The 25,225-nt window shown below is 37.6% G+C and overlaps 4 protein-coding genes across 7 annotated transcripts; 1 reads left to right on the top strand and 3 right to left on the bottom strand.

Annotated features, from left to right (window-relative positions):
- Positions 1-3,335: 3,335 nt before the first annotated feature.
- On the bottom strand, positions 3,336-5,682 carry LOC110766557 (glyoxylate/hydroxypyruvate reductase HPR3). 3 transcript variants are annotated; one of them, XM_088248398.1, is made up of 3 exons: positions 4,743-5,682; positions 3,876-4,418; positions 3,336-3,749 (listed from the first exon to the last, which is right to left on the bottom strand). In XM_088248398.1, exons 1-2 carry the CDS (start codon positions 5,199-5,201, stop codon positions 3,894-3,896), a joined length of 984 nt encoding a protein of 327 aa, XP_088104524.1. In that variant the 5' UTR covers positions 5,202-5,682; the 3' UTR covers positions 3,336-3,749; positions 3,876-3,893. The 3 variants fall into 3 exon arrangements, with proteins under 3 accessions (XP_088104524.1, XP_088104523.1, XP_021825594.1); XM_088248397.1 differs by having other exon boundaries at positions 3,336-3,745; XM_021969902.2 differs by having other exon boundaries at positions 3,336-3,717; positions 4,743-5,680.
- Positions 5,683-5,852: 170 nt separating this feature from the next.
- Positions 5,853-10,787, bottom strand: LOC110766553 (Nucleotidyltransferase family protein). 2 transcript variants are annotated; one of them, XM_021969891.2, is made up of 6 exons: positions 9,339-10,785; positions 8,378-8,746; positions 6,989-7,212; positions 6,817-6,880; positions 6,512-6,708; positions 5,853-6,269 (listed from the first exon to the last, which is right to left on the bottom strand). In XM_021969891.2, exons 1-6 carry the CDS (start codon positions 10,455-10,457, stop codon positions 6,056-6,058), a joined length of 2,187 nt encoding a protein of 728 aa, XP_021825583.1. In that variant the 5' UTR covers positions 10,458-10,785; the 3' UTR covers positions 5,853-6,055. The 2 variants fall into 2 exon arrangements, with proteins under 2 accessions (XP_021825583.1, XP_088104522.1); XM_088248396.1 differs by lacking the exon at positions 8,378-8,746 and having other exon boundaries at positions 9,339-10,787.
- A 5,269-nt stretch (positions 10,788-16,056) lies between these two features.
- On the top strand, positions 16,057-17,244 carry LOC110766506 (alpha/beta-Hydrolases superfamily protein). Its single transcript, XM_021969850.2, has one exon. The coding sequence runs from the start codon at positions 16,153-16,155 to the stop codon at positions 17,110-17,112; it is 960 nt and encodes a 319-aa protein (XP_021825542.1). The 5' UTR covers positions 16,057-16,152; the 3' UTR covers positions 17,113-17,244.
- Positions 17,245-21,392: 4,148 nt separating this feature from the next.
- Positions 21,393-23,006, bottom strand: LOC110766902 (alpha/beta-Hydrolases superfamily protein). The gene has a single exon (XM_021970313.2). The coding sequence runs from the start codon at positions 22,686-22,688 to the stop codon at positions 21,627-21,629; it is 1,062 nt and encodes a 353-aa protein (XP_021826005.1). The 5' UTR covers positions 22,689-23,006; the 3' UTR covers positions 21,393-21,626.
- Positions 23,007-25,225: the final 2,219 nt, after the last annotated feature.

Here is a 25,225-nt window from a genome sequence, read left to right as displayed (position 1 = left end):
CATCAATTATTGAATCTGAATCAATGTTCACAGAAATTTCTTTCTCGATATAGACAATAAGGGAATCTGCAAGATACTCATCCTCCATCTTGTTGCGAAGTACAGTCTTAACATGCTTCATAGCTGAAAATGCTCGTTCTGTAGTTGCTGTAGATACTGGAAGAGTTAACACTAAACGAATCAACCTATCAATCAAATAATAAGTCTTTGCTCTGTTCGTTTTGATGAATCCTAGACATAGTTCAGAAAGAGTAGACATGTTTTGAAAGATACCATGATGTTGGTCAAACTTAAAAAGTTCTAGCTGACATCTCAAACAAACGCAAGTCTTTAACACTGTTGCCCGAACACGGTCCTTCGATACTCAAAAAGTTTAGGTTGATAAGGCCCCAATTTGATATAAGCCCTTCGAACCTCATCATGTTGATTAATGGGGTATTCACAAATTGCAATGCGTTTCCCTGGATCCCGTTCTAAACAAGTAGCATCAAATTCTTTAGGGCCAACTATTTGAGATTCAAGATGAGTAGGTTCTTCCGGAATCGAAGTATCATTCCCACTTTTTTTAAAGAATGAATCAATAGTTTTTCCTCTCTTTGTCAATCTATTATTATCATCATTTGACATTATGTCCAAACAAGAAATAATACTATAAAGATAGAGAAGCAATAATGCTAACGCAATCAGCAATCCAAAATATGCAATCCAAACTGCATAAAGCAAAATATGTAATAGTTTATTGCATTGCATTTGCAAATTGCATCTACTGCCATATACCATCAAGAACTATAGATAACATACGCCAAAATTTCAATTAAAAAAAATCAATAAGATTATTGTACCTGAAGAGTGTATTGTAGCCTTTGGTAGAATTCCAATTTCAAATTTCCTTATTTTCTCAATACCTGTAGAAATACATATAAACCCAAATATTAATTTAAAATGACATTTTATCATTTACCAAATGCGCCATAAACACATAAATTGAATTTTGAAATAAAAACTACAATGATGAAGTTTACCTCTTGAGAGGAAATCAGTATCGCCGGCTCATTCATTATCAAGATGCAAGAGGAAATCAGTATCGCCAAGAGTAAGACCAAGAGAAACGAAAACAGAGAAGAGAGCTGAAGGTTAATAGGGAAAAGAGAAGAATGTATGTGCGATGGGAGAAGAGAAGAATGTTTTTTATTAGTTTATTATATTAAAGACAAGGAATGTGATGAGCTTTGTTGTTTTGTCAAACTAATATTAAACAAAAGAAAAAAGCACAAGACAAGGGAACATGTTCGGCTGACATTAGGCACAGATGATGGGCTAATATTTTTGGGAGTCAAAATAACCGTATAAAATCTGCACTCAGTTTAATATTTTAAAATTTTTGCACTGGGCTAGAGGCCACCTGAGCCTATACACAGTTCCGTCCTTGGAAGGGGGAATGGATTTCAAGGTGGGCAGGGTTGGTTGGAGCCGACGGTGGCACACAAGGGGTAAGGTGAGATTTTTTCTTCAATTTTAATTGTTTAAAAGATATACGATTTTCATTATAATGATTTTTCCATTTTTAAAATACCCTTTAAAATAGAAAGACTAAATTAACCTTAAAAATAGATGGAAAATTGGATGATATAAAAGTCAAATGACAAATCATGGATTTTGAAAAATTATGGTGTCATTTCTCTTAAATTTTTCTTTAAGGTGACAAATTGAAGTATAAGTTTAGGTGACATTTCTACAAAAATGAAAGAAAAGGTGAAAGTGCAATAGAAGCTCTTTACATTGCAGAAACAGTCATGGTTTCTTTATTGTTTTATTGAATTTCGTTTTATTTATTTATTTTACTATTGTTGTGCTTATTTAACTATTAGAATTAAATAATTGTATAACTGATTGTTGTTAGACCAACAAGAAAAAACAATATCTAACACAAACCACAAAACGATGTTTCGATTAAGGAGGTGACATATTTGTTCGAACACTTTCCACTACCGTCTTCTAAAATCATATCCAACCCATCAGTTTCAACCAATGGGTTTTCAAGGTTATTTGGAATGGGATTGAAGTCAAGTTCTTCTCACCTTCTCTTCTCTAAAACCCAGAGACCCATTTCGTTTTTCTCACCTTCTCTTCTCTGGAACCTAAATGAGGCATGGGTACATATTGGTAGTTCGCGCATGACCACCACTTTTGTCGGGCCAATATGAACACTACCCATCCCTACTGTCTGGACATACCTATATAACCCGTATTTTTAATCTCACTATTTGCAATCTCATCCTTAAGCGAAGCCTTAACCCTAAAATCCTCTCAATCTCCTAAATTATTTTAAATGATATCAAATAATTTTTTAGACTTTTTACAAGTTCTGCATCAACCAAAATTGATAAATATTTGTGTGTGTTCTTATTTTGTAGGCCAGGAAGTAAAGATTAGATAAACTAGCGTTAATTTCTTCATTTTCCTCTCTGAAGCTTCCTTCTAGACCTCCCGTATGGCAGCCTTATCATTATCAGAATCCTCCTTATAGTGTAGTATGATTCCTAGGAATTGTCTGGTCCTTAGGATGATGGCATATAGGAATGCGACAGTTGCTATAAAGAAATTATCGAAATTATATGGCCACAAATATTCAAAATGTTGACGCCAAAAAGTGGTTTCCTGACTTAGAGGGTCAACTTAGTAAATTTGTATCTTCGGTAGCTTTGATGCTTCGGTAGACTGTGCGATCTGCAATAAAAGCAAACGCACGGTAGGACCTAGGGCACCGGTGTGGTACCGGCCGAAGGCTTTCCGATGCTTAAGTAAGTTCGGGAATAGAAAGTTCAACTGACAGATCAATAGGCTTGTATGCCGTAAGTTCTGATTACCTCCATTTTGGGATAGTTGGCCTCCTTTTATAGCTCTTGGGAGGTGTGCATTTTGTTGATTATTTCGATGTGGGACTGTGGGCGTCACTTGGGAGCGCGCCACGTGTCCCAGGAGAGGGCGTTGCCCTAATGGAGAGATCGGTAGGTAGGGTGCCGAGGGTGCCTCTGACCAAGCCCAGTTTCCTCCACGTGTCTTGTCCTTATTGGCTGCTTAATTTGGGTGTAAACACAAAACAACAATGGAAGAAAGCAAAACTTCCTCAAAATTCATCCATTTAATTTCCTCCAATATTTTCACTCAATATAGAAAATAATATCATAATGTAGATTTAGAAAACTAATGAACCGTGTCAAATATAGACATAATACATCTTTTCAACTCATCTTTATATATGACTTAATTTTAATTTTCAAGTGAGCAAAAATTGAAATGACCCAAAATATTCATTTCCAGTGTCAGCAAAATAATTGTGATTGTCAAACTGATTGTATTTCATAACAAAAGTGTCTAAGAAAATCCTACAAATAATTTTGCACCTCACATGTCCCCCTTATCTCTTCCTATCTCTCTCCTCACGTGACTCACATGAGGAAATAGATAGAAAGAAAGCGGAGACGTGCAACGGGAGCATAGAACTTATATTCCAAATGCTCAAGGAAGCTGGACAAAAACTTATTTTATACAAACAAGCATCCTCTTGAGTTAACAATCATTATATTTGGCAAGCAAATCCACACCGTCTGCTGCATGCAAATCATACAACTCTCAAATATATACCAGTAACGATAACACCTCAGTTCATCTCTGTACTCTCTAATAGCCCCATTCATCGCATCAATATTTGGTCCCCTGCTTCAATTCATAAAAGTGCACGAACCTTACTAGAAGAAAGATTAGAACAGAAATGGCTCAAGCTCCATTGCAAGTGGTTTCTGTATGAACCATTCCCAAGGGAAACAAACCAAAATGGCATGCAAGATTATGCAAAAAGTCATGGAGACACTAACCTGCAAATAGAAATTGATTTAATTATCCACAGCCGGTGAAAGCAACGGTTTATTTGAGAAGAATGCTTCGAAATTCCCTGCTACTAGTTCACACAAAGCTATGAAACATTCTGGTGTGAAGGTAGCATAATGTGGCGACAGTACAACATTGTCCAATGCAAAGAGCTCTTCAGGAACTTCAGGCTCATCCTCGAACACATCCAAACCAGCACCTCCAATCTCTCCTTTCACCAAACACCGCACCATTTCCTTCTCATCGATGATAGCTCCGCGTCCTATGTTTACAATCACGCCATCTCTTCCCAGCGCTAACAAGACTTTCTTGTTGATCATGTGGTGGGTTTCAGCAGTCAATGCACAACAAATGACGAGGGCGTCACTGTTAGCAGCAAGTTCACTGATATCAGAATAGAAAGGGTATGAAACGAATGGCTTTTCCGTCCTTGAGTTGTACAATATGTTGCAGCCAAAGGCCTCAAGTCTTTTGGCAACTTCTAAGCCAATATTTCCCAATCCGACAATCCCAACTCGTTTGCCTCTTATCTGGCATTTCCAATCATAAAAACCACTTTAATTTACTTTAAACAAAAGAGGATTTCAATTATCTGTTGACAAATTTCAACGCATAACATAATCATTAAGTGGTAAAGAACTGACGTTGTTAAAATTAATTTAACACCAGAATAGCTCCCACAAATCATTTTTGTTAAAAGATATTTAATCAAACACTACATTTGTGATTGTTTTCATCTAAACATTGAAAGGGAATGCATAACTAGGAACAACTGATTTCAACCATAACCAAAGGAAACAAGCCAAAACACAGAAAAGATTAAGGCATGTGAGCTAGAAATGAATGCTGCTGACCTTAGAACCGAGAGCATAGTCTCCTCTGGTAGCCCAAAGCCCGTCTCTGACATACCGATCCCCAGCCGAAATCTTTCTCATGACATCAAGAAGCAGCCCCACAGCCATATCAGCAACATCCTCAGTGAAGATTTTAGGGGTACTGGCAATGGCAACACCGCGGCTTCGACACTCGGCTAAGTCAACATGGTCAATGCCAGCGCTGGTGGTGACAATGACCTTCAAGGAGGGCAGCATTTGTAGTATATTGGCAGTGATGGTTGGTCCATTGGCAGAGGACAGCAAGGCCTGAACAGAGCCTGCATGTGCGGCCAAGAACTGGTCTTGAGGGAGAGGAGAGTCCCAAGCTTTGAGGAAGTTGAACTTGTGGGAGTAGTTGGACTCCAAGAGAGTGAAGCACCCAGGTGGGAGAAGTACCAGAACTTGTGGGAGTTCACTGTGATTTCCATCAACTGCCATTGGATTGGCTTCTTGTTCTTGAGACTTGAGAATTGTTGAGGTGGAGATAGGTTTCGGAAGTGGCAATTGAGAAATTGAGAAACAAGTTTGATTATCTATGGAGTATGGACCCACAACTGTTAACTGGTAGATGCTTTACCTGCTTCCTTTGACAAAAAGACATCCAGATGTTTTGTATGTATATACGAGATTTTTCCTATCAATTCAGCCAGTTTTCAATTTGTGGTGGCTGCGGGGCTAAATTTGTACCCAGTTTTCAATTTGCCCCTGAATTTGTTGATTGCTGGTTGGAGATGGCTTCTGGGGTGGTGGCTGCGTGGGTTAGGGTGGATGTGTGGACCGGAGTGGTGGCTTCATGGGTTGGGGTTACGTGGCGCCTGCCTGAAACTTAGGAGGAGGATGTGGAGAGAGAAGGTTACGGAATGAACAATTTTGCCCTCAAACTTAATGGAGAAGTGGATGAAATATTAGGAAATTTGACGATAGGGGGACATTGGCTAAATAAAATAGTTTAGACCCTTAATTTTTTTTTTTAAACATCAATGGGGCAAATTGAAAATTGAGTACAAGTTCAGAGAGTTCAACAGCTTACTCTCATCATTTTCTGTAGTTGTTTTAGATTAACATACCATTGCATCAAACCTCTTGGGATATCACAAGAATAAAATTTATATAAACAAAAATGTTTTTTTTTTTTTTTTTACAATGAGCAACATTTAAATAAAGCCTAAGACATTAAACAAGCTATAAACATCACAGAAAGATGGAAAATGGGGCACCACAGTACTTTACAATCTTGGCTTATTTCATTCACCATAGCTGCTTCACCAAAATTATACTCAACTAGTAAACAATTAAACACCAGGAACGTAGGGTTCAAAGAGCTTCACACAAGGATTTGCATCATATTGCATAATCTCAGCTGCACGTTCAAATTCCTCCCTTAAAACTTTTATGCTGTACTTGTCCACCACTCGACCCAGGTCATGGGATATCTCGAAAGGATCCTCTATGCATATCAAATGCCGATCATTCCCAATCCTCCTTGTCCAGTCTTTTTCCCGCTTGCTGAACAAATTAACATCATAGCTTAAGTTCTTTTTCTTTGGGGGGGTGTTAAATAATTTTCATGGTAAGACATGCAAATGTTCTCAAAATACTTAGAATATTCCAGTGATGACAATTTAACTGTCCTTCCATTCAAAACACACTTAAAAGAAAGAAACTAAACAGGTTAAGTAATAATTATATAATGAATCAATATTTTAAGTTACTTATCTTAATAAAACATAACAGATTCCATATCTCACCTGAGTATGCTTCCTGTACGAACAGATATGACAGAATTTGCATAATCATGACCATATGCCCAGTAATTGAAAAATGCCCACACCAGTTTAGCAATAGGTTCCCTGTTATTGGATCCAAAATCTCGAAGTTTGTCTACTTGATCAAAGAAAGCACATTCGATGTTCTCGACAGTGACAGAGTATGTTGACTGCATTTCCTGAAAGAGAACAGAGGTAGTGCTTAAACACACAAATAGAACGATACTGAACTATGATGTCCATATATGCCTTGCATGCCTCTCGTTGAAGCAACTAGGAAGACATACCTGTAAGCAGGGAAGAACAGCAGGTCTACGCTGTTGTAAGAAATGAATGCACATCAAAACATACCTGAAAATGAAAAGGCAAACATTTAGATTTTCATGCTAAAGGGAACAAAAGTATCTCCCAACCTTGTGTTGCTAATGTTGGGAAGGTGAAACTCAAAAGTTAACTTACGCATAGCTAGATAGGGTTCCTTGGTAAGTTTCATTGACTCCTCTTGACTTGGCCCAATGTTTCACAATAAAAGCCAACTGCCGTAACCTTGCATCTATGTTTGCATAATCACGAAGAAGCTTTGTATTTATAACAGCCAAAACATTGTTGATGCATATGTCACAGGAGATACCAGTGACAGGATCCATAAGCTTTACTATGGGAACCCTAGCACGTGTCAAGGCCTGAACCAAACAGGAATATGCATAAGGTGGATATTAAATCACCAAAAACTCTAAGAGAAACACAAGGGGTTATGCATAAGGTGGTTATATATTCATACATTGTTTCACAAGATCCCTAAAGTTAGACTTAGATGTATGATAACTGCATCAACATGTGGGATACAGAATTGCATTTCATGAACGCCTTGTTACTAATAAGCCAAAAAGCTACCTACACATTTCCTGGACTTAACAGTCAAGATAGAGGATGTCACTTAAAGATGGAAAAAAAAAAAGGTGGGGGAAGAAGGCTCAATCTTAAGCACACATGTGATAAAGATTTGAAGTCTTGGAGGTTTAAACAGCATTCCTTGAAATTCATGTGGACGAGATAAGTGAATCCAACACATAATGCCAAGCAAAGCATGAAAAATTTATATTCCACACCTAGTTGACCAATACCTAATAATCTTTTTCAACCATTTATACAATTTTATGGTAATAAGATATTCTTGAGAGTACGCAATACCAATAAATTACTAAAGCAAAACCATAGAGCCCTGTTTAACACCTTAACCACAGAATTTTATCTTCCCCTCCTCTAATATAATGTTTTACAGTTCATTGCACTCAACACTCAATGGGACATTATACAAAAGAATAATACTGCTTACAGAACCATAAGATAAATCTTAAATAGTAAGACATATAACAGCCCTGATTCTTTTTTTTGGTCGAAAACAGCCCTGATTCTTGCATATAAGATATCAGAGTCTTGCATATAGAGGCAGAGTCTTGCATCTTTAAAATATTCCATGATAAGAGATATAATTTTCTACCACTTCAATATATCCAATCAACCATCAAGTATAAGTGGCCAAACAATATTTTGCAGAGGTAAAGCCCTAAGTAGGTAAAAAGATTCCCCTTGTGTTTCCCTTATCAACCGAAAGAAGCACAGTTTTCCATATCATTTAAACTCGAACATATAATTCAGCTTTTGTTTTTCTGTGCCATCAGAGGGTAATTTTTTGTCAGAAAGTTAAAATTTATGCCGTTGAAGAATTTTTTATACCCAAATACAATGTCCAAAACATTGCAAGTAGCATCCATCAAGATTTTCCAATGCCCAAATGTAAAGTTTTATCTATCACATAAATTCATGAGGAGAGACACCCTGATTCACCTGCACATTCTGTAGATTGTCTGATTGCAAAATATCTGCCAACCTTAATAAGATCTCAGACTTGTTGTCATCTGCCACATCAATTGCAAGACAAAGATCAATATCACTTTTAGAAACCCCAAATGAGTTGCCACACGACCCATAGACATACAGCTGAGCTTCAGGCCATTCCTTGGTTATTAATGTCTCTAATAATGTAAATAATTGATTCTGCTTAGCCTTCTCTTCCTCAGTTGGTATCAAGGAATCATAAATTGCAAGAAAAGGGGCATTTAGCCTGTCTATGTCAAAGCGACATTGCATCTGTCTTTTGAAGATTCTCATTCTTTGGCTAAGTAGGTGTTGTCCTCTGTTATCTGATCTTGAATCCTGATAATGAAAACTATAAGTAACTCATATCTAAACCATTTGTTGTTTGAATAATTAACGAACATAAACACACACAAATGATGGCTTCTTATAAGGACCTGACTTGAGAATTGGTGTCGCACCATGTGGTTAGATATGGATGGCTAACATATAGCGTAGATGAGAATGAGATGCTTCTCAAAAACGATAATCAAGTGAAGTCCCAATAAACTCTCCATTCATTACATAATTTTCTCTTGTGCCAAAGAGTTTGGTATAACCCAGACCGCTTATTCAGACATGACTTCACTTTACCAATCGTTCTGATTAACAGTCTGACAACAAAAAATTACTCTGCTTGTGTATCTCTATGTATAACTATGTTTGCTATGGAATGATAGGTATCATTTGCAGAAATTTATTAACCAGCAGAGCAGTTACAAATTCACCAAAACACAAAAGCTTTGAAACAAGTGTCAAGCATAGAATTAACATAGGTAAGCATTAACTTGAATCCAAACAAACAAATTCACTTCATGAATTCTCATAGCATTCAAAACCTTTGTATGTATCGTAAATTCATAATAGAAAGGAAAATAAAAAAAGGTTTAACCTTTTCGCGCGAATTATGGTGTTGCTTCGCCTCATTCTTGTCATCCTCCTCATTCTTATCATCCCTTTCATGCTTCAAATTCATCATCGACTTTTCAATCTCTGAAGCTGAAGCCGAATGAAGATTGGCGCCAGTGGGTGGACCAGGATCATCAAGCTGTGCACTGAACCCCAATCCGCGAGCCCCATTGCCTCGAATTCGACTGTCTTCACTTGCCAAACTTCTCACTCTCTCATCCTCAAAAGAAGCATCCCGGTTCCTCACAAATTCACTTGAACTCTGCCTTTCCCTATCCACATTGTGCTCAAAGTCTCTCCTTCTACTCCCAGAATCCCAATTCCCTCCTCCTCTCGAATTGTTTCCAAACCCAGGCGGTGGAGTATTCCTCTGAAATTGCTTTCCCCTTCCAGCTCCAGCTCCACCTCCGCCCCGTCGTTCCTGCTCTCGAGAATTGAAATTATCAGGATTTCCATGCCGAAACTCATTCGAAGTGGAAGAATTGTTCGGATTCAAATTGAGACTCCGGTCGAAGCCATTGCTGAGATTGGAAACCTCAGAGGATGTGTTGGCATTCACTGAAGGCTCGGGATTTCGGATAATGTCGTTGGGCAAGTAACTAAACTTGAGCTTCTGCTGCTCTTGGTGCTGCTGTTTCAGCTGGGCAAGGTTTTGGCTTTGGAGGGCATTATTGCTCGGACTCTGAAACCCTACTAGATTTCTCAAATCGTCCGTAAGGGCGAGGTTACCCGGGAATTGGTTTCCACCAAATTGGGGAAAGGGATTGGGAGGAGAGGGAGAGGGATAGGGGTTTTGGGGAAACCCTAGAAAGTTGAAAGGAGAAGGAGGAGATTGGGTGGACCAGAGAGAAGAAGAAGAAGGGTTGGGGAGCTGAGAAAGATGATCCCGGCCGTTGGATGATACCCACGGTGGTATCGGCGGGAAGGGGAGGGTGGGGCCCACGGCTGCGACAGCCGGATCAAGCACCGGAGATTGTTGTTGCTGCTGTTGATGTTGCTGTTGGTGGTGAAGGAGGTGAGGCTTCTGTTGGAGCAAGGACAGGAGGAACTCGCCGCCGTTAGACGCCGGCAGAAGCGGAGGGTCACCTCCACCGCCGGCCATTGGGCTGGGCTGGGCTGAGTATGGGCTTCTTCGAAGTTTCAGTTTTTGAGCAGTCGCAGACTCCCAGTCTCTGAAGCGACTCTTCAAAAAAAGTCTGGAAGTGAGAGAGAGAGAGAGAGAGCGAGAGAGAGTGCTTTAAGAAAGAATAATAAAAAGGAGCGTGTAAGAGAGAGAGAGAGAGAGAGAGAGAGAGGGGACAGTCGTTGTTTGATGAGTTGATGTAGTTTAGTTTTTTTTTTGTTTTTTTCGAATAACAGGTGAATTCATTTAAAATCAGGATGTAGTTTAGGAGATGTTTGTTTAGATTTGGATTTGGAGAATCCAACCCTCCATATTTAGTATCGGTGCATTTATATGCATTTAGAAAAACATCAATGGTTTAATAGATCTAATGAAACTTAAATATTCCACATCAATATAATTGTATTAGATTAAAAAGTCTCCTTTCGCACTGTATCACTTACCTATCTCTTCCTCTCTCATGAGTCCTTTCCCCCTTCTCTCCTATAATTATATCATTTGATAATTATGAAAACCTGGAATTTGATTTCCCAAATCAATTCGCCATGTCTCATACTAATAAATTAGCTTTTTAAATTTATTAATTTGACTTAAATATGACATGTGAATTGGTTCTCATAAAAAGAAAATCACACTAGGTATAGATTATAGGTTTGATTTAATTTCTGCTCCTGGGTTCGTCTACATCTTTCTCTTGGGCTTGTTTTAATTTATTCTTGAGTCTGATTTGATGTATTTTCTGTTTGTGGGTTTGATATGATTTGTTTTTTCGGTTTCTGCAATTTGGTTGTGGGTTTCATATCTGCAAAAGCTTATAAAAAGAATGAGAAAAAAAAAGGGGGGTTTGATGGGGTGAGGAAGAAGACAGTGGTGTGGGTTTGTTTAATTGCTGCAAAAAAGAAGAAAAGAAAGTAACAAGCAAAGAGCAAAAGTGCAGGTGGGGTCGAAGGGAGGGGAGACTGAGATGAAAAAGTTACAATGATAAGGTGCAACGTGAGAGTTTTTGTCTAATACAATTATATTGACCATATTCCAAATACGTATAAATGCATCGATGCTAAATGCAGAGACTCAGAATTCTGAATTTGGACGATTTACAAATATTTGTATTAACATTAACTACAACTTACTATTGTCACGTTTGTGCGCTTACTGGTTAACTACGTGCATCATGATTCGTATCATATCAACCAACAATGCAATAACGTTATCTTTTTATTATCTTCATTAGCGGTGGCGTTATGGGTCTCTTCGGTTGCGGAGAGGATGTGGAGCGGTGACTCTGTTTCTTTGTTTGTTTGAATATATTACTACTCTTTAGGAGTTTGCTTTATTTTATTTTAATTCTCAGGAACTCTATAGAATTTTGCTGTGTTTTGTATTTTAATTTTCGACTGCGATAGGGATCTGCCGTTTCTGCCATTGCACGGTTGATCTATATTGTTAATTTGAGTACAGGCGTGTCGCCTGCTGAATAAGGGGTTTGAGTATTTATTCGTTTAGGCGTAATTCTCTCCAAATCAATTCAACATATTGTTGTGTTTGGTCACTGAAGATATTGTACCCATTTCAATACTTTTGTAACTTTGTACTTGTTTTGTTTCATCAATAAATATTATCATTTTTTTTCTCAAAATTCGTAGCCCTTCAGTATTTTATTTATTTATAGCATATTCTTTAAATATATTGGTTAGTTTAATTAAAGTACTACTTAGACCATATTCAAAATACATTTTAAATGAAAGAGGGGAGGGGGGGGGGCATTTTTGTATGAAAAAAGAAGAAGGATAATATGTATTAAAAAAATGAAAAAATTGTGGGAAATTTTGTAGAAGAATGAAAAGAGTAACGATAATATGTAAAAGGAAGGATGAAAAGAATGTGGGAAATTATGTAGAAATGCAGTTGGTATTTGTAGAAAAAAATTATGAATTTTTTAAAACTTTTTCAAAAAAAAAAATCAATTTTTTGGATAATAATAATAACGGTTACCTAACGTCAGCAGGCTTGAAATAGCCCACCCATGAATCATGCCAGGTTTGGCCCAGAACTTAGCCTCTTCAGCCGGTTGACTAGGTTTGGCCTGGTGATATAGCATATTTAGCCCATTTACTAGAGATGGCTTTCGGGTGGGAAATGACAAAATTTGTGAGTTTAGCTTGCTGCTGAAGATGGCCTTATACACCTCATCATGTTAATAATGTGCTCACTTAAACATGTAAGTAAAACTTCACAGGATTTATATTTAATCTATTCTTGACTAAAGCAAAGTTAAATTGTCATTTGGAAGCTTTACATTGAAGTAATGTTAAAGTAAGATCGACATTTGTTGAGTGTTTTTTTAACTTTCTAATAATTTTTTGAATTGGTTGTCGCGGTTCTATTCAATAAACAAATATTGAATACACATTAATCTTTTCGTAGCTAGTTAATAAAACTATGTTAGAGGGTTGTTTGACAGCTGATCATTAAAACATAATAGAGGGAAAAAGAAAAGAAAAGGCCAACTTAAGCTCAAAAAATGAACCGGATCATTTTAGATTGATTCCCTTTCCTATTCTTTCCTTGAAAAAACCGGCTAATCAGTTGTGTTATTTTACTTATTTATTTATATCAAAATATACTAATAAAGTCAATTAATATTAGAATCACATTCTTTTGATGATGTTTCCTATTAAGAGAGACAATAATATACTAAATTCACACATATTACACGGATGTTAGGACCCGAACCGAAGTCATATACTTGGGGAACAATTAACCTAAACCACTACATTAGTGGGTCCTTTGCTCGAATCATATTTTTAACCTCAAGTACTGTTTATATCGTTTAACCCAATTAATATTCAAATGTCTTAATCCAAATTTATAGTCAATTAAATGACAACTATAACACTATTTTTTCTCGTTTAGGTGAACCATGGTCATTTTCCTTTTTCACACCTCCTTTCTTTCTTCTCCACCTTTTTCTTTCTTTTTCTCTTCCTTTTTCTCTTTTGTTCACCTCTAGCTCGATTTGACACATCAAAGGCTCGCCGCCATCACCTTTATGTAGCTTCTCATATTCCCAAATTGAAACATGGGTGAACCAAACTCAAACCGTATAGGTCTAGTTTGATTCGGTTTTCTCCGAAAATTATGCACGAATATCGAACCATGTGTTTTTTGTTTTTGTTTTGGTTCCAATTTGAATGGTAAACAGGGCCTGACTGGAATGTGCCCACATCAACTTCTCATCAAACAAATCCGTGCTAAAAAATCCTGAGATCATTCGGTGAATAGTTTCCAAACAGTCCATTTTTTGGTAAACTAGTTCTAAAGCATAACAAATTCACTAAAATGCAAGAACTTATCAAATACCATATAAAAACACCAAAAGCTTCCCATAAAATATATTTTAAATAAATTCATCAATCTAAAGCAAATCATTTAAAGTACCTTGTCTCAAATGGGTTTTGATGAGTGAGAGTGAAAATATAGCTTCTGTTTTTCATTTGGTGTGACAGTCCCCTAAATCATTAGCTTCAAAATTCAAGCTTTTTTCTTTAGCCCTAAAAATATTTTTTTAGTGTGGTGGTGATATAACCATGATTATAAATCAAGGAAATTAATAACATCAACTGTAATATACAAAAATTATTCCTAAAAATCAAATTCAACGTGCCAAATAAAACAATATTCCCTATCAGTGGTGGCACCAAATCACCAATTGGATAAGGAAAATCCCATCCCCTTGGAAACATTATGCATACTTGCTCACCCAAATATCATGGTTCCAAAGCGCCAAACCTTACTGCGTATATATCTACATATATAAATATCCATATTTATATGTAGAGGCTCTGATACTTCTGATAAAACTCAATACTCCAACCCAGAAAATTTACTTCATCCCCGTTTGTCCCTTAATGCATCCATCCCTACCTATAGGAATTGTCTGGCCCCTCAAAATTATCAGGTCTCTAAGAAAAGTAACAGCACAAATGAACCTTCATAAGAGAAATGCGATAGTTTCCATAAAGAGATACTAGGAACATTAAATTTATCAAAATTATATGGACACGAAAGATTCAAACCAACAATGGAAAAAGGAAAAACTTCCTCAAAATTCATCAATTTAATTTCCTCCAATATTTTCACTCAATATAAAAAATAGTATCAGAATGTAGATTTAGAAAACTAGTGAACTGTGTGGAATATAGACAGGATACATATTTTCAACTCATCTTTATATACAATTTAATTTTAATTTTCAAGTGAGAAACAATTGAAATGACACAAAATATTCATTTCCAATGTTGCAAAATAATTGTGATTGTCAAATTGATTGTATTTCATAAAAAAAGTGTCTGAGAAAATCCTACAAATAATTTTGCCCCTCGCATGTCCCCTTAAGTTATCTCTTTTTATCTCCCTCCTCATTCGACTCACATGACGAAAGAGATAGAAATGAAAACGGAGACATGCAACGGGAGCATAGAACTTATATTCAAAATGCTGGACAAAAGCATTTATATAAACAAGCATCCTCTTGCGTTAATCATTATATTTGGCAAGCAAATCCACACCGTCTGCTTCATGCAAATCATACAACTCTCAAATATATACCAGTAACGATAACACCTCAGTTCTTCATCCTTGTCTTCTCTAATAGCCTCATTATATTCATCGCATCAATATTTGGTCCTCTGCATCGATTCATAATAGTGCACGAACCTTACCAGAAGAAAAGAATAGAACAGAAATGGCTGAAGCTCCATTGCAAGTGGTTTCTGTATGAACCATTCCCAAGGGAAACAAACCAAAATGGCATGCAAGATGATGCAAAAAGTCATGGAGACACTAACCTGCAAATAGAAATCGATTTAATTATCCACAGCCGGTGAAAGCAACAGTTTATTTGAGAAGAAGGCTTCGAAATTCCCTGCAACTAGTTCACACAAAGCCATGAAATGAAACATTCTGGTGTGAGGGTTGGCGACAGTACAACATTATCCAATGCAAACTTCGGGCTCATGCAATAACTTATCAAATACGAAATAAAAACACCAAAAGCTTCCCATAAATTATATTTAAAATAAATTCATCAATCTAAAGCAAATCATTTAAAATATTTTTGAAAGTTTTGTTGGGTCTAGAGATAAAATATAGCTTCTTCTTTGCGTTTGGTATATAAATTATTAGTTTCAAAATTCAAGATGTTTTCCTTAGCCTTCAAAATTGAGAAATTATTTAGCGTTATAATCATATGTGTTTTATTATACACAGATTATAAACTGAGGAAATTAATAACATCGGCGGTTACATGGAAAAATTACTCATGAAAAACCAAATTTAAAGTCCCAAAGAAAACTGTATTTCCTACGAGTCCGGTACCACCAGATCACCGATTGCATTGGATAAGGAAAAGCCCATTCCATGGAAACATTCAAACAAGTGTAAACTTGCTACCCAAATATCATGGCGACAATGCGACAAAACCTCCTACATTTCCGATAAAACACAATACTCAAACCCAGAAAATTTATCAACTCAGTTGCTGCATTCAAAATTCAATATCCCACTGAAAAACAACCCAACAAATTTTTATAAAAATCAAATAAAAATGGAAGCCATTCTTTGTGCTTCTGGTTTCAGCTAGCTAACCACGTACATTACGTACCAATTTACCAAAATGTCCAAATTCGACCCGTACAACCACCTCAACATATCCCACGACCCCGCCACCGACACCCTGACCCGCCCCGCCACCACCCCCACGACGCCCACCAACACGGACCCCACCCCGGGGGACCCCGTCGTTTCCAAGGACGTCACGCTCAACCCGGAAACCCGAACCTGGGCCAGAATCTTCCGACCCACCAAACTCCCGTCAAACGACAACACCGTGGCTCGGCTACCCATCATCATCTATTTCCACCACGGCGGCTGGATCCTCCTCTCCGCTGCCGATGCCGCCGCCCACACCAACTGCTCTCAGATCTCCTCCGAGGTACCCGCCATCATCGTCTCCGTCAACTACCGCCTCGCGCCCGAGACCCGGCTCCCGGCCCAGCACCACGACGCCCTCGACGCCATCCATTGGGTCCGGGCCCAGGCCCAGGACCCGAAGGGCGAGAACTGGATACGAGACTACGCCGACGTGTCCAGGTGCTACTTGTACGGCTGCGGGTGCGGGGGCAATATCGTCTTTTTCTCCGGCTTGAAAGCGTACCAGCTCCAGCTCGAGCCTCTGAAGATCTGCGGGATTATTATGAACCAGCCCATGTTCGGTGGGGTGCCGAGGACTAATTCGGAGCTGCGATTCGCTACGGACCAGTTGCTTCCGTTGCCTGTGCTGGATCTCATGTGGGACCTGGCTTTACCGAAGTCGACGGACAGGAACCATCGGTATTGTAATCCGATGGCGGACGAAGTGCACAGGGATTTGATCAAACGGCTGGGACGGTGTTTGGTGATTGGGTTTGGTGGGGACCCCATGATCGACCGACAGCAGCAGTTTGTGACGATGCTGGTGGCTTGTGGGGTCAGGGTTGATGCGCGGTTTGATGATCTTGGGTTCCATAACGTTGACTTTGTTGACTCCAGGCGGGCCGCTGCCGTTTTGAACATTGTTAAGGAGTTTATCATTTAGTTTTGAGGTTATTATTTTTGAATGAGAAGGTAGGGCGGTTTGATAACCAATTCATTTTTTGTGTTAGAGTATAGAGAAAAAAGAGAATGGAAGTGGGAATGAAAATAGAGATGGGATTGAGAGGGAAGATGAGAAGGAAGAATGAGAGATCGAAACTAAAAACTGAAATCTATTTGAAATTGTTTTCATTTTCAAGTTTTTGTTTTCACTTTTGTTTCTCTTCCCTCTCATCCTCACTCCATTTTCACTCTCATTTTCCTCTATACTCATAGCACAAAAAATGAAAACTAAAAACTAAAAACTAAAATTAAAATGGTTATCAAACGAGCACTAAATTTTGAAATATTTTTAGCATATCTTGTTAGAAATATACTCACATCACAATCAAGTTTCGTTCGAATATTTATTAGATTTAAATTTAATGTAATGTTTAGTAACTTTATTTTTTAGAGATCATCATATCATCACGTGGTGTTACAAATACAATCTATTTATTTAAGTCATTCTAATTTTTTTTATCTTATTTTAGTATAAGCGATAGTCTAAACAACAAGGGATGATGATTTCTCACACACATACAACTATGAAGCCAAGGGGATTCAAACCTGAGACCTATGGTCTGCAAATTAAAGCCCTTTTCCACTAAGCTATACCCCGGTTGCAGTCATTCTAACTTTTTACTTACTCATCACACGTACACGATGACTATTTTACGTTTAGCATATTAGTTTGTTGCCCTATTGGAATTCGTATTTTAAATGTTTTCTTGATGTCTTTAATTATAGTGTTGAAGTTTATCTAATGAAGTTTCTATTTTGATTATAAAAAATAAGCTCTCACAAACCCAAAGTATTATATGCATCCGAATCGTTTTCACACCAAATGAGTCCAACAAACTTTAGATTCTTGCTCAAATGGAATATAAAGTATCGTAAGAGGCCATTATTGTATAAGGAAAATCAACTATTGTGTATATAAAGGGCTCGTTTGGTGGGCTGGGTAAATTAGTTGAATTAGGATTCTAAATCCAATCTGGTGTTTGGAGGCCCAAATTGAAGTTAAACCGGATTGTATGTAATTTGGTCAAAGCCTAAATTAGGCGGATTGTTAATCCGACTGAACTTGTGGGATTAATTATCCACACGAGCACCGAGCTCGTGCTCGTGCTCGACGTCTTTCACTCACAACCATCTTTTTGTGAGAATGTGAAGGTAAAAAGTCTTTGCTTCGTGGTATCAGAACCTAACAAGGGCTTCTAACAAGTTGGTGAGTGGCTCTTCTTCTTCGACAACCATCTCCAGATCCTCTTTGATCTTCTTCGTCTCCAGCCGTCTCCAGCCGTTTCAAGCCATCTCCAGACGTCATCAACATCGAATCAGGTATATTTCGCTATCTCACCTATATCTACCTCTTGCTGGCATTTCCTTTCATTCTCTCAAACCCAACAATTTCTTCAAGTTTTTTCCGTTTGCAGGGCTGAAAACTATCGATGAGCTCCTATGCATCTTGGGAATTTTACAGATAGAATGAAAGCCATGAAAGTGCTCCTATCTGAGTCCGATCCATTAACAGTTGAACTTTTTCTTTCTTTAGATCATGTTGGTGACGAATGAGTTACATAATTAAGTTAGTTGAACTTTGGTACCTTCTGTTGTTTTAGTTGAATATTTAAGCCAGTGGACTTATTGCTTTGTTAAACCAGAGCAAACACTACAGCTACTCAATCCTAGCTTGGCTCTCAATCCATCTCTGCTCCAATCAGAGGGGGAATCCGATGACGGGTTGGTTAAGAATGAGAACGGCAACCAGGATGTGAGGCAAGTTGACGATCAAGATAAGCAACAAGAACTATTAGACAGAGAGCTTGAAGTAATAGACAAAGCATACAGTTGTGGGGTTGTTCACTTAATTGGGGAAACTGAAGTGGCAGCTGAGAAATGAGCTGGTATAGTTAAAGAATGTGATTGAGATTGACTATGCTTACAGTTTCTTGAAGAGTAATTTGAGGTAGAGTGAGAAAGTGTTGGATATTCCTCACAAGCGCATGTTGAAAGTGGGGATGATCTATGAACTTTAGGAAAAGAAGAAACTGGATACATGACTTAGTTTGAGTTCAGCTTCAGAAGAACTAATATGGGCTTGTGCAGAGTCTGTTTTAGGAAAAGAAGAAACTGGATTCAAAGGAGCTTGCAGAGTCTTTGTGGGAACATAAGAAGTCATATCTCGGAGACAACGGAGCTTTGATTTTTTTGTTTTTTCTTATTGCACAACACAATAATGTTCAACTCAAATCTTGGAGACAATCACAATAACAAAAACAGGAAGTAAAATGATAAAAGAAAGAAATTAGAAAGAAACAACAAAAGCTCATCAACTAATTAATTAATTGTAAAGCTGGATGTGCATGATCGACAATTGCAACATCATGAATAGGGGTGGCATTAATCTGGCCGAATCGATGAAACCGGCCAAATTAGATCGTAATTATCAGTTTGGTTTGGTTTTAATCAAGAAAAAGTCAAACAATTTAAAAATCAAATCGGACCGTATATAGTTTGGTTTGATTTAATTTTGATTAAGAAAAAGTTAAACGGTTTAAAAACCAAACCAGATTGTATATAGTTTGGTTTAATTTGATTTTGAGCTTTTGTAAACCAACTTAAACCAAATTGGATCATTTATATGTATATTTATTATTTCTATCATATTTTACATGTGCAATACTCTAATTAGGTAATAAATATATATATATGAATATTTGAATTAAACTATTTTTTTTTTAGTTAGATGAATTGAACTATATTAGTAATCAAAATTTGAAGTTTTATGGCTTGTTGAGCTTTATGATGGTTTCGTACTCTAGAAAATGATTTAAGTATGAAGCCAATTGTGAATTTGTTGGTTGAATTGGGCTAACAATATTGAAAAAATGCAAAAGGATACAGAATTGGGTTTAGTCCCAAACTGGGCAAATCAGAGTGTTTTAAATTGGTTTAGTTTGGTTTGATTTTCTTCATGATTTTTATCAAAATTGAATCAAATCAAACCATTATATTGTAATTAATTCAGCTGTAATTTTAAAGTACAACCAATCTAATCCGGGCTTCGTCCGCGTCCATTCCTAATCATGAATGCACTGATTAATATACGTGCAGAGATATATTAATTGTTGGTATGATGAAGATTGCACGAGCGCCACTTTAGGACTGTCCAACCCACAACAACCATCATCAGTGGACACAATCAACTTCAACATAAATATCTATATAGTTTGCTCAACATCAACTTCAACATCAACTTCAACTTAACCTCAATAATTGTAGCTAGTCAGCAGTGGCAGACCTATTAAGGCAATAATTATAGCTAGTAAGCAGTGATGGACCTATTATTTGCCGGAAAAATCATTGTAGGTGCTTCAAATTGCCCATTTACTCAACTGGTGTATAGATTACTTTATTTCCACTTTCAACATTTAAGTAAATGTCTTTGTCTTTTTACTTTCATTTATTTTTATATTACTCCATTTACTTAAGTTTACAATGTAAATAAGGAAGTACCCCCCATTTGGATTTAAATAAAAATACTAGAAAATCAAATTCCTACAAAATCAAAATATGAAAAATCGGTTTTAGTGCAAAATACGATTTAGGCTAAAAATAATGGCTCATTAATTCAATATATACTTCATACTAAAATCCCATAAAATCAAGTTTTCTTATTTGATGTGTAAGGAATAAAAACCGTCAAAAATTATTTTGAGAAAATGATAATTCCGAAAAACTATTTTTCATACTTAGTCAATATTGCACCTTAGCTAAAAAAATTCTAGGTCCGCCGGTGCTAGTAAGTTAGTGTTTGTATAGTACAAAACAAATAGATTATGATTATTTTGAACTTTATAATTTTGTGGATTTTGATTTTATTAGAAAATACCTTTTTTTATATCTATTCTATTTTAATATTTGTTGATTTTATTTTTGTTCTTGTAGAATTGTTACTTTTCACCAAATGAATATTTGTGTTGTAAACTCCCTCTCCGAATCCCTTGTAGCTCAAGTCCTAACAACCATTTTCTTTCAAGTTTTGGTAATCTTGCATTCACTCCATTTTATTTCTAATAACATGCCCAAAATGCTTGAATTATGACATAAAAATTAGTGCTCATAGAGAGGAAAGAGAGATGGAGGAGTTGTGGGCATGGGAGAAGAAGATGACAGAGAGGTTGTTGGGTTTCCAGATTTTTTATTTATATTTTGTTATTTTGTTATTTCATTTGTAAATTGAACTTAATAAATTTTTTATTAATTTTTTTAACAGTACTTTGACGGAATGGACAACATTGGCTAACGGAATAAAACACAAGGGCTCAATTGGCCAAATTGAAAATAAGGGCTCAATTGGCCAAATTGAAAATACGAGGACTAAATTGGCCAAATGAGTATAACACATAGACTATTTTAACATTTAAGCCTACAAATATTTATAATAAAATGTAAAATCCAACTCAGCTTCTTTCAGATAGCCGATTTTGAAACGCCAACATCTTTACTGTCGTTTGCACCGCAAGACTGGATTAAATCCTTAACGATGTCGTACAGAGCCTTAGCCTTGCTGGGATCAAAGAGCTCCACGCCATGAAAACCATCCTCTTCAAACTTGGCCACCACGTGCGCCCCACGTGACTCCAACAACTTCACAAACTCCTTCTGCCTATCGACCAGTGGGTCCCCACCGAACCCTCTCACTATACACGTTGGCAACCGTCCGATCCTCTCATCACCGCCCCCCACCGTCGGATTGCTATACTCATGATTCCGATCAGCTCCCTTCGGCAATGACAGGGCCCACATCAAATCATTAGAAACCAACGGCAAAATCCGATCGTTGATCAGCCTTAACTCGGACTGAGTCCTCTCTACCCCACCGAAATAAGGCTGGTTGAATATGAGCCCCCGGATCTTCACCGGAGAGAGATCAACGCCCGCGATGCGTAGACCCGCGTGGTAGACGATATTAGCCCCGGCGCTGCTGCCCAATAGGAAGCACTTGGAGAAATCAACGGTGTCCTTCAACCAGGGATCACAGCCGTTGATGTTGGAGGCCTGGCTGCGGGTCCAGTTGACGGCCTCAATGGCGTCGTCGTAAGCGGAGGGGAGAGGGTGCTCGGGAGCCAGGCGATACTCGACGGCGACGACGAGGGCCGGGAGAGAGAGCGCCATGCGAGAGCAGGAGTCGTGGAAAGGTTGTAAAGCCACGGAGAAGAGGACGAAGCCACCGCCATGGAAGTAGAAGATGAGAGGGAGCTTAGAGTTTGGGGGAAGAGGGTGGGGCTTGAAGAGCCTGACGGAGTTTTTAGTTGTTGGGTTTATTTGGATGTCCTTGGAGAGGACGAGTTGGGGTGAGTTTGACTCGGTGGCTGCGGCGGTGGAGGAAATGGAGTCAGTTGGAGTCGGAGATGGGGGGACTATGGGGAATGGGGCGTGGCGGGTGAGGGAGCCATCTGGGTTTTTGACTATGTTGAGGAGCTTGTAGGGGTCGTCGTTGGATGTTGGGGTTTGTGAAGGCTTATCCGCCATGGCTGTCTGTGTGTAGCTTGGAATGTGTGGATGCCTGTGAAGTGTTTGTGTTTATGTCTGTGAGAAAGAGAGTGTTACTTGTGGAAGAAAATGGGTGAGGAGTTAGTGGGCAGATGAAGAAATTAAAGGATATGAGCAATGAATGCCAGAAGGAAGAAGCACCTATTTTTGTTGCAGGCAATTAAATTATTGACAGAGACAGACACATTACCCAGAAAAGAAGGCATTGGTTTAAATTTAATTACGAGTGTCTGTGTGTGTGGGGTCAAAATCAGAGTCTCTTGTCTAAATTAAGAGGTGGAATTGTTTTGCGGAGGATGATGTGTTGAGAACCTTTGGATGATCCTGAAAATCATGCAGGCATTTAGATTATGTGAGAGTGAACTTGAAATAAAAATTAGTGATTGATTGAGCCTTAAAACCAGTGATTAAGAACCAAATCAAACTTAGAGTTTTTACCAAATGTGATTTAGACATGAGTCTACAGCATTTAAAAAAAAAACACAAACAGAATTGGACTTTGGCAGACCAACAGGTGATTTGGGAAATAGGAGATTTTATCTTTTGTCATGCAGCCCAAAAAACAATTGAGAAGTTGGTGCCCTCCTTTTCTTAGGCCCAGCTTGCCTCAGCTAAGTGTTTTCTTCTTTTTTACGTTTTGGGCCTTGGACTACCAAAACAATACCATTGAGAAACGTTTGACTAGATGGATGATGCCCAAGGGTACCCAGCCACTTACCATACTACCCATCAACCGGCAGATCTCGGAAAGGCTATAATGAGGAGTTTAGAATGAGGAGCTTATTTAAGTGGTTCGATTCCACCATCCACAAATGTGTGGAAATTAATGGACTTAAACATTTTAAATGGTTTGATGGTGGGATTGAACCTCTCAAATAGGCTCCTAATTATAGAAGCTCCCGAGAATTAATACCCATTACCAGATTCAAAAATATAATGAACCTCCTCATCCCAAGTCCAAAATATAATGGGAACATGCGCACAGTGAAAATAATTCTATAATTTTACACAAGGGACTTGTAACTCAAGTGGTTAAGAGCATTTTACTCATGCACCCGAGATCTTAGATTCAATTATCCCTCCCTTAATATCACTTGTATCACAAAAAGAAAAATTATATAATTTTACAAGGATTCATGCAATTATTCTAAATACGAAATGTGAAGAATAAAAATATTTCCGTTCATGTAATATTAATTAAACGGATTTATTTATCGTATTAAAATCAGGCTATTCGGTGTTTGACACTAATTGGACCTATTTATTGTTTGTGTTAATACCCAGCTACTCACCTTGTTCCAACTGGACAGGCCAAATAAGGGTTGAATTTTCTCGTGTCTACACAGAAACCATAATAACGGCAGGGCAGGGTCAACCGCTATGCATGAAAAGATGCAAATTCCCATTAATAATATTAAAGGGTAATTGGTGCAATAACACTTGAATTTCCAATTTATAGCATCACAACTGTTAACTGCACAAAACGGTAGGGAATGGACAAAATTCATAAGAGTTTTTCTACTTAAATCCCATACTTTTCTTTGTTCACCCCAATACTTAAATTATTAAGCTCTTTAGTTTTATTATTATGTAAAAGACAAAAAAGGTCATCCAACTTAATACGTAACCTTAGTACATCTATTCTATACACACACCCCACCACTCTTCAAATTAAGTTTTAGAAAAACACAAACTTCTCTATTGTCATATTACATTTCTCTTTCAATCTAAGAAACCTACTACACTCTCATCTTTTCTTCACAAACACGTTTGACAACAGTGTTTTTATCTCTTTAAGTAATGCGAGGTTGAGGTGAACTTAGAGTGGTGAGAGGCAAGATAGCAAGGTGTGGGGTGATGAGTTTTTTTATTTATATATTTTTTTATGATGAGTGTGTATTTATTTAGGAAAAATAGTGGAGTTTTCTTAGAAACTTTGAAAATTTGAATTAGAAGTTAGGGGTAAACTTAGAATATAGGATGAACAAAGAGAAGTGCGGGGTTTAAATAGAAAAATTCATTCATAAGGATCCCCCGATACAAGACCCAACGCCATGTCTCCACTCTCCACACAATCTCACAAAAATGGTGATTCAATCAACTTTTGAAGTGTCACTCTCTCTCTCTCAGTCACAGAAATGCCATAAAGTTAAGTTGTATTCCTCACTAAAGCTGTCGTTGACAGAGTGGAATCTCATTCTGTTCCCAAGTGACAAAGGACCATGTGGAAAGTTAAAACCCACTGTTGCCACTAGTTCAAAAGCTAAAAAAACCTTGTATGAAACGGAATTGCATTGTTTTGCTATCTCCAATCAATTACAGACTGACACATGGAAAAGTTATGAAGCATGGCATGTCGTGATTGGCCGGGGATAACAATGTTTCACACGAGTGTTTCTTGTTCAATAGGATCCAAAATTCAGAAACCACAAAATTATAGTTTGATGTGCACAAACTAATACTATAAAGAGTTCAGCATCCCATTCAGGCTAAAAAAATTATCACTAGCTTTGCTA

Source organism: Prunus avium, chromosome 2 (genome assembly GCF_965620075.1).
Source record: "Prunus avium chromosome 2, drPruAviu1.hap1.1, whole genome shotgun sequence".
In the NCBI taxonomy this organism is placed as follows: Eukaryota; Viridiplantae; Streptophyta; class Magnoliopsida; order Rosales; family Rosaceae; genus Prunus; species Prunus avium.
The sequence above is the reverse complement of the archived record's forward strand: the minus strand, read 5'-3'. Positions and strand labels throughout refer to the sequence as shown.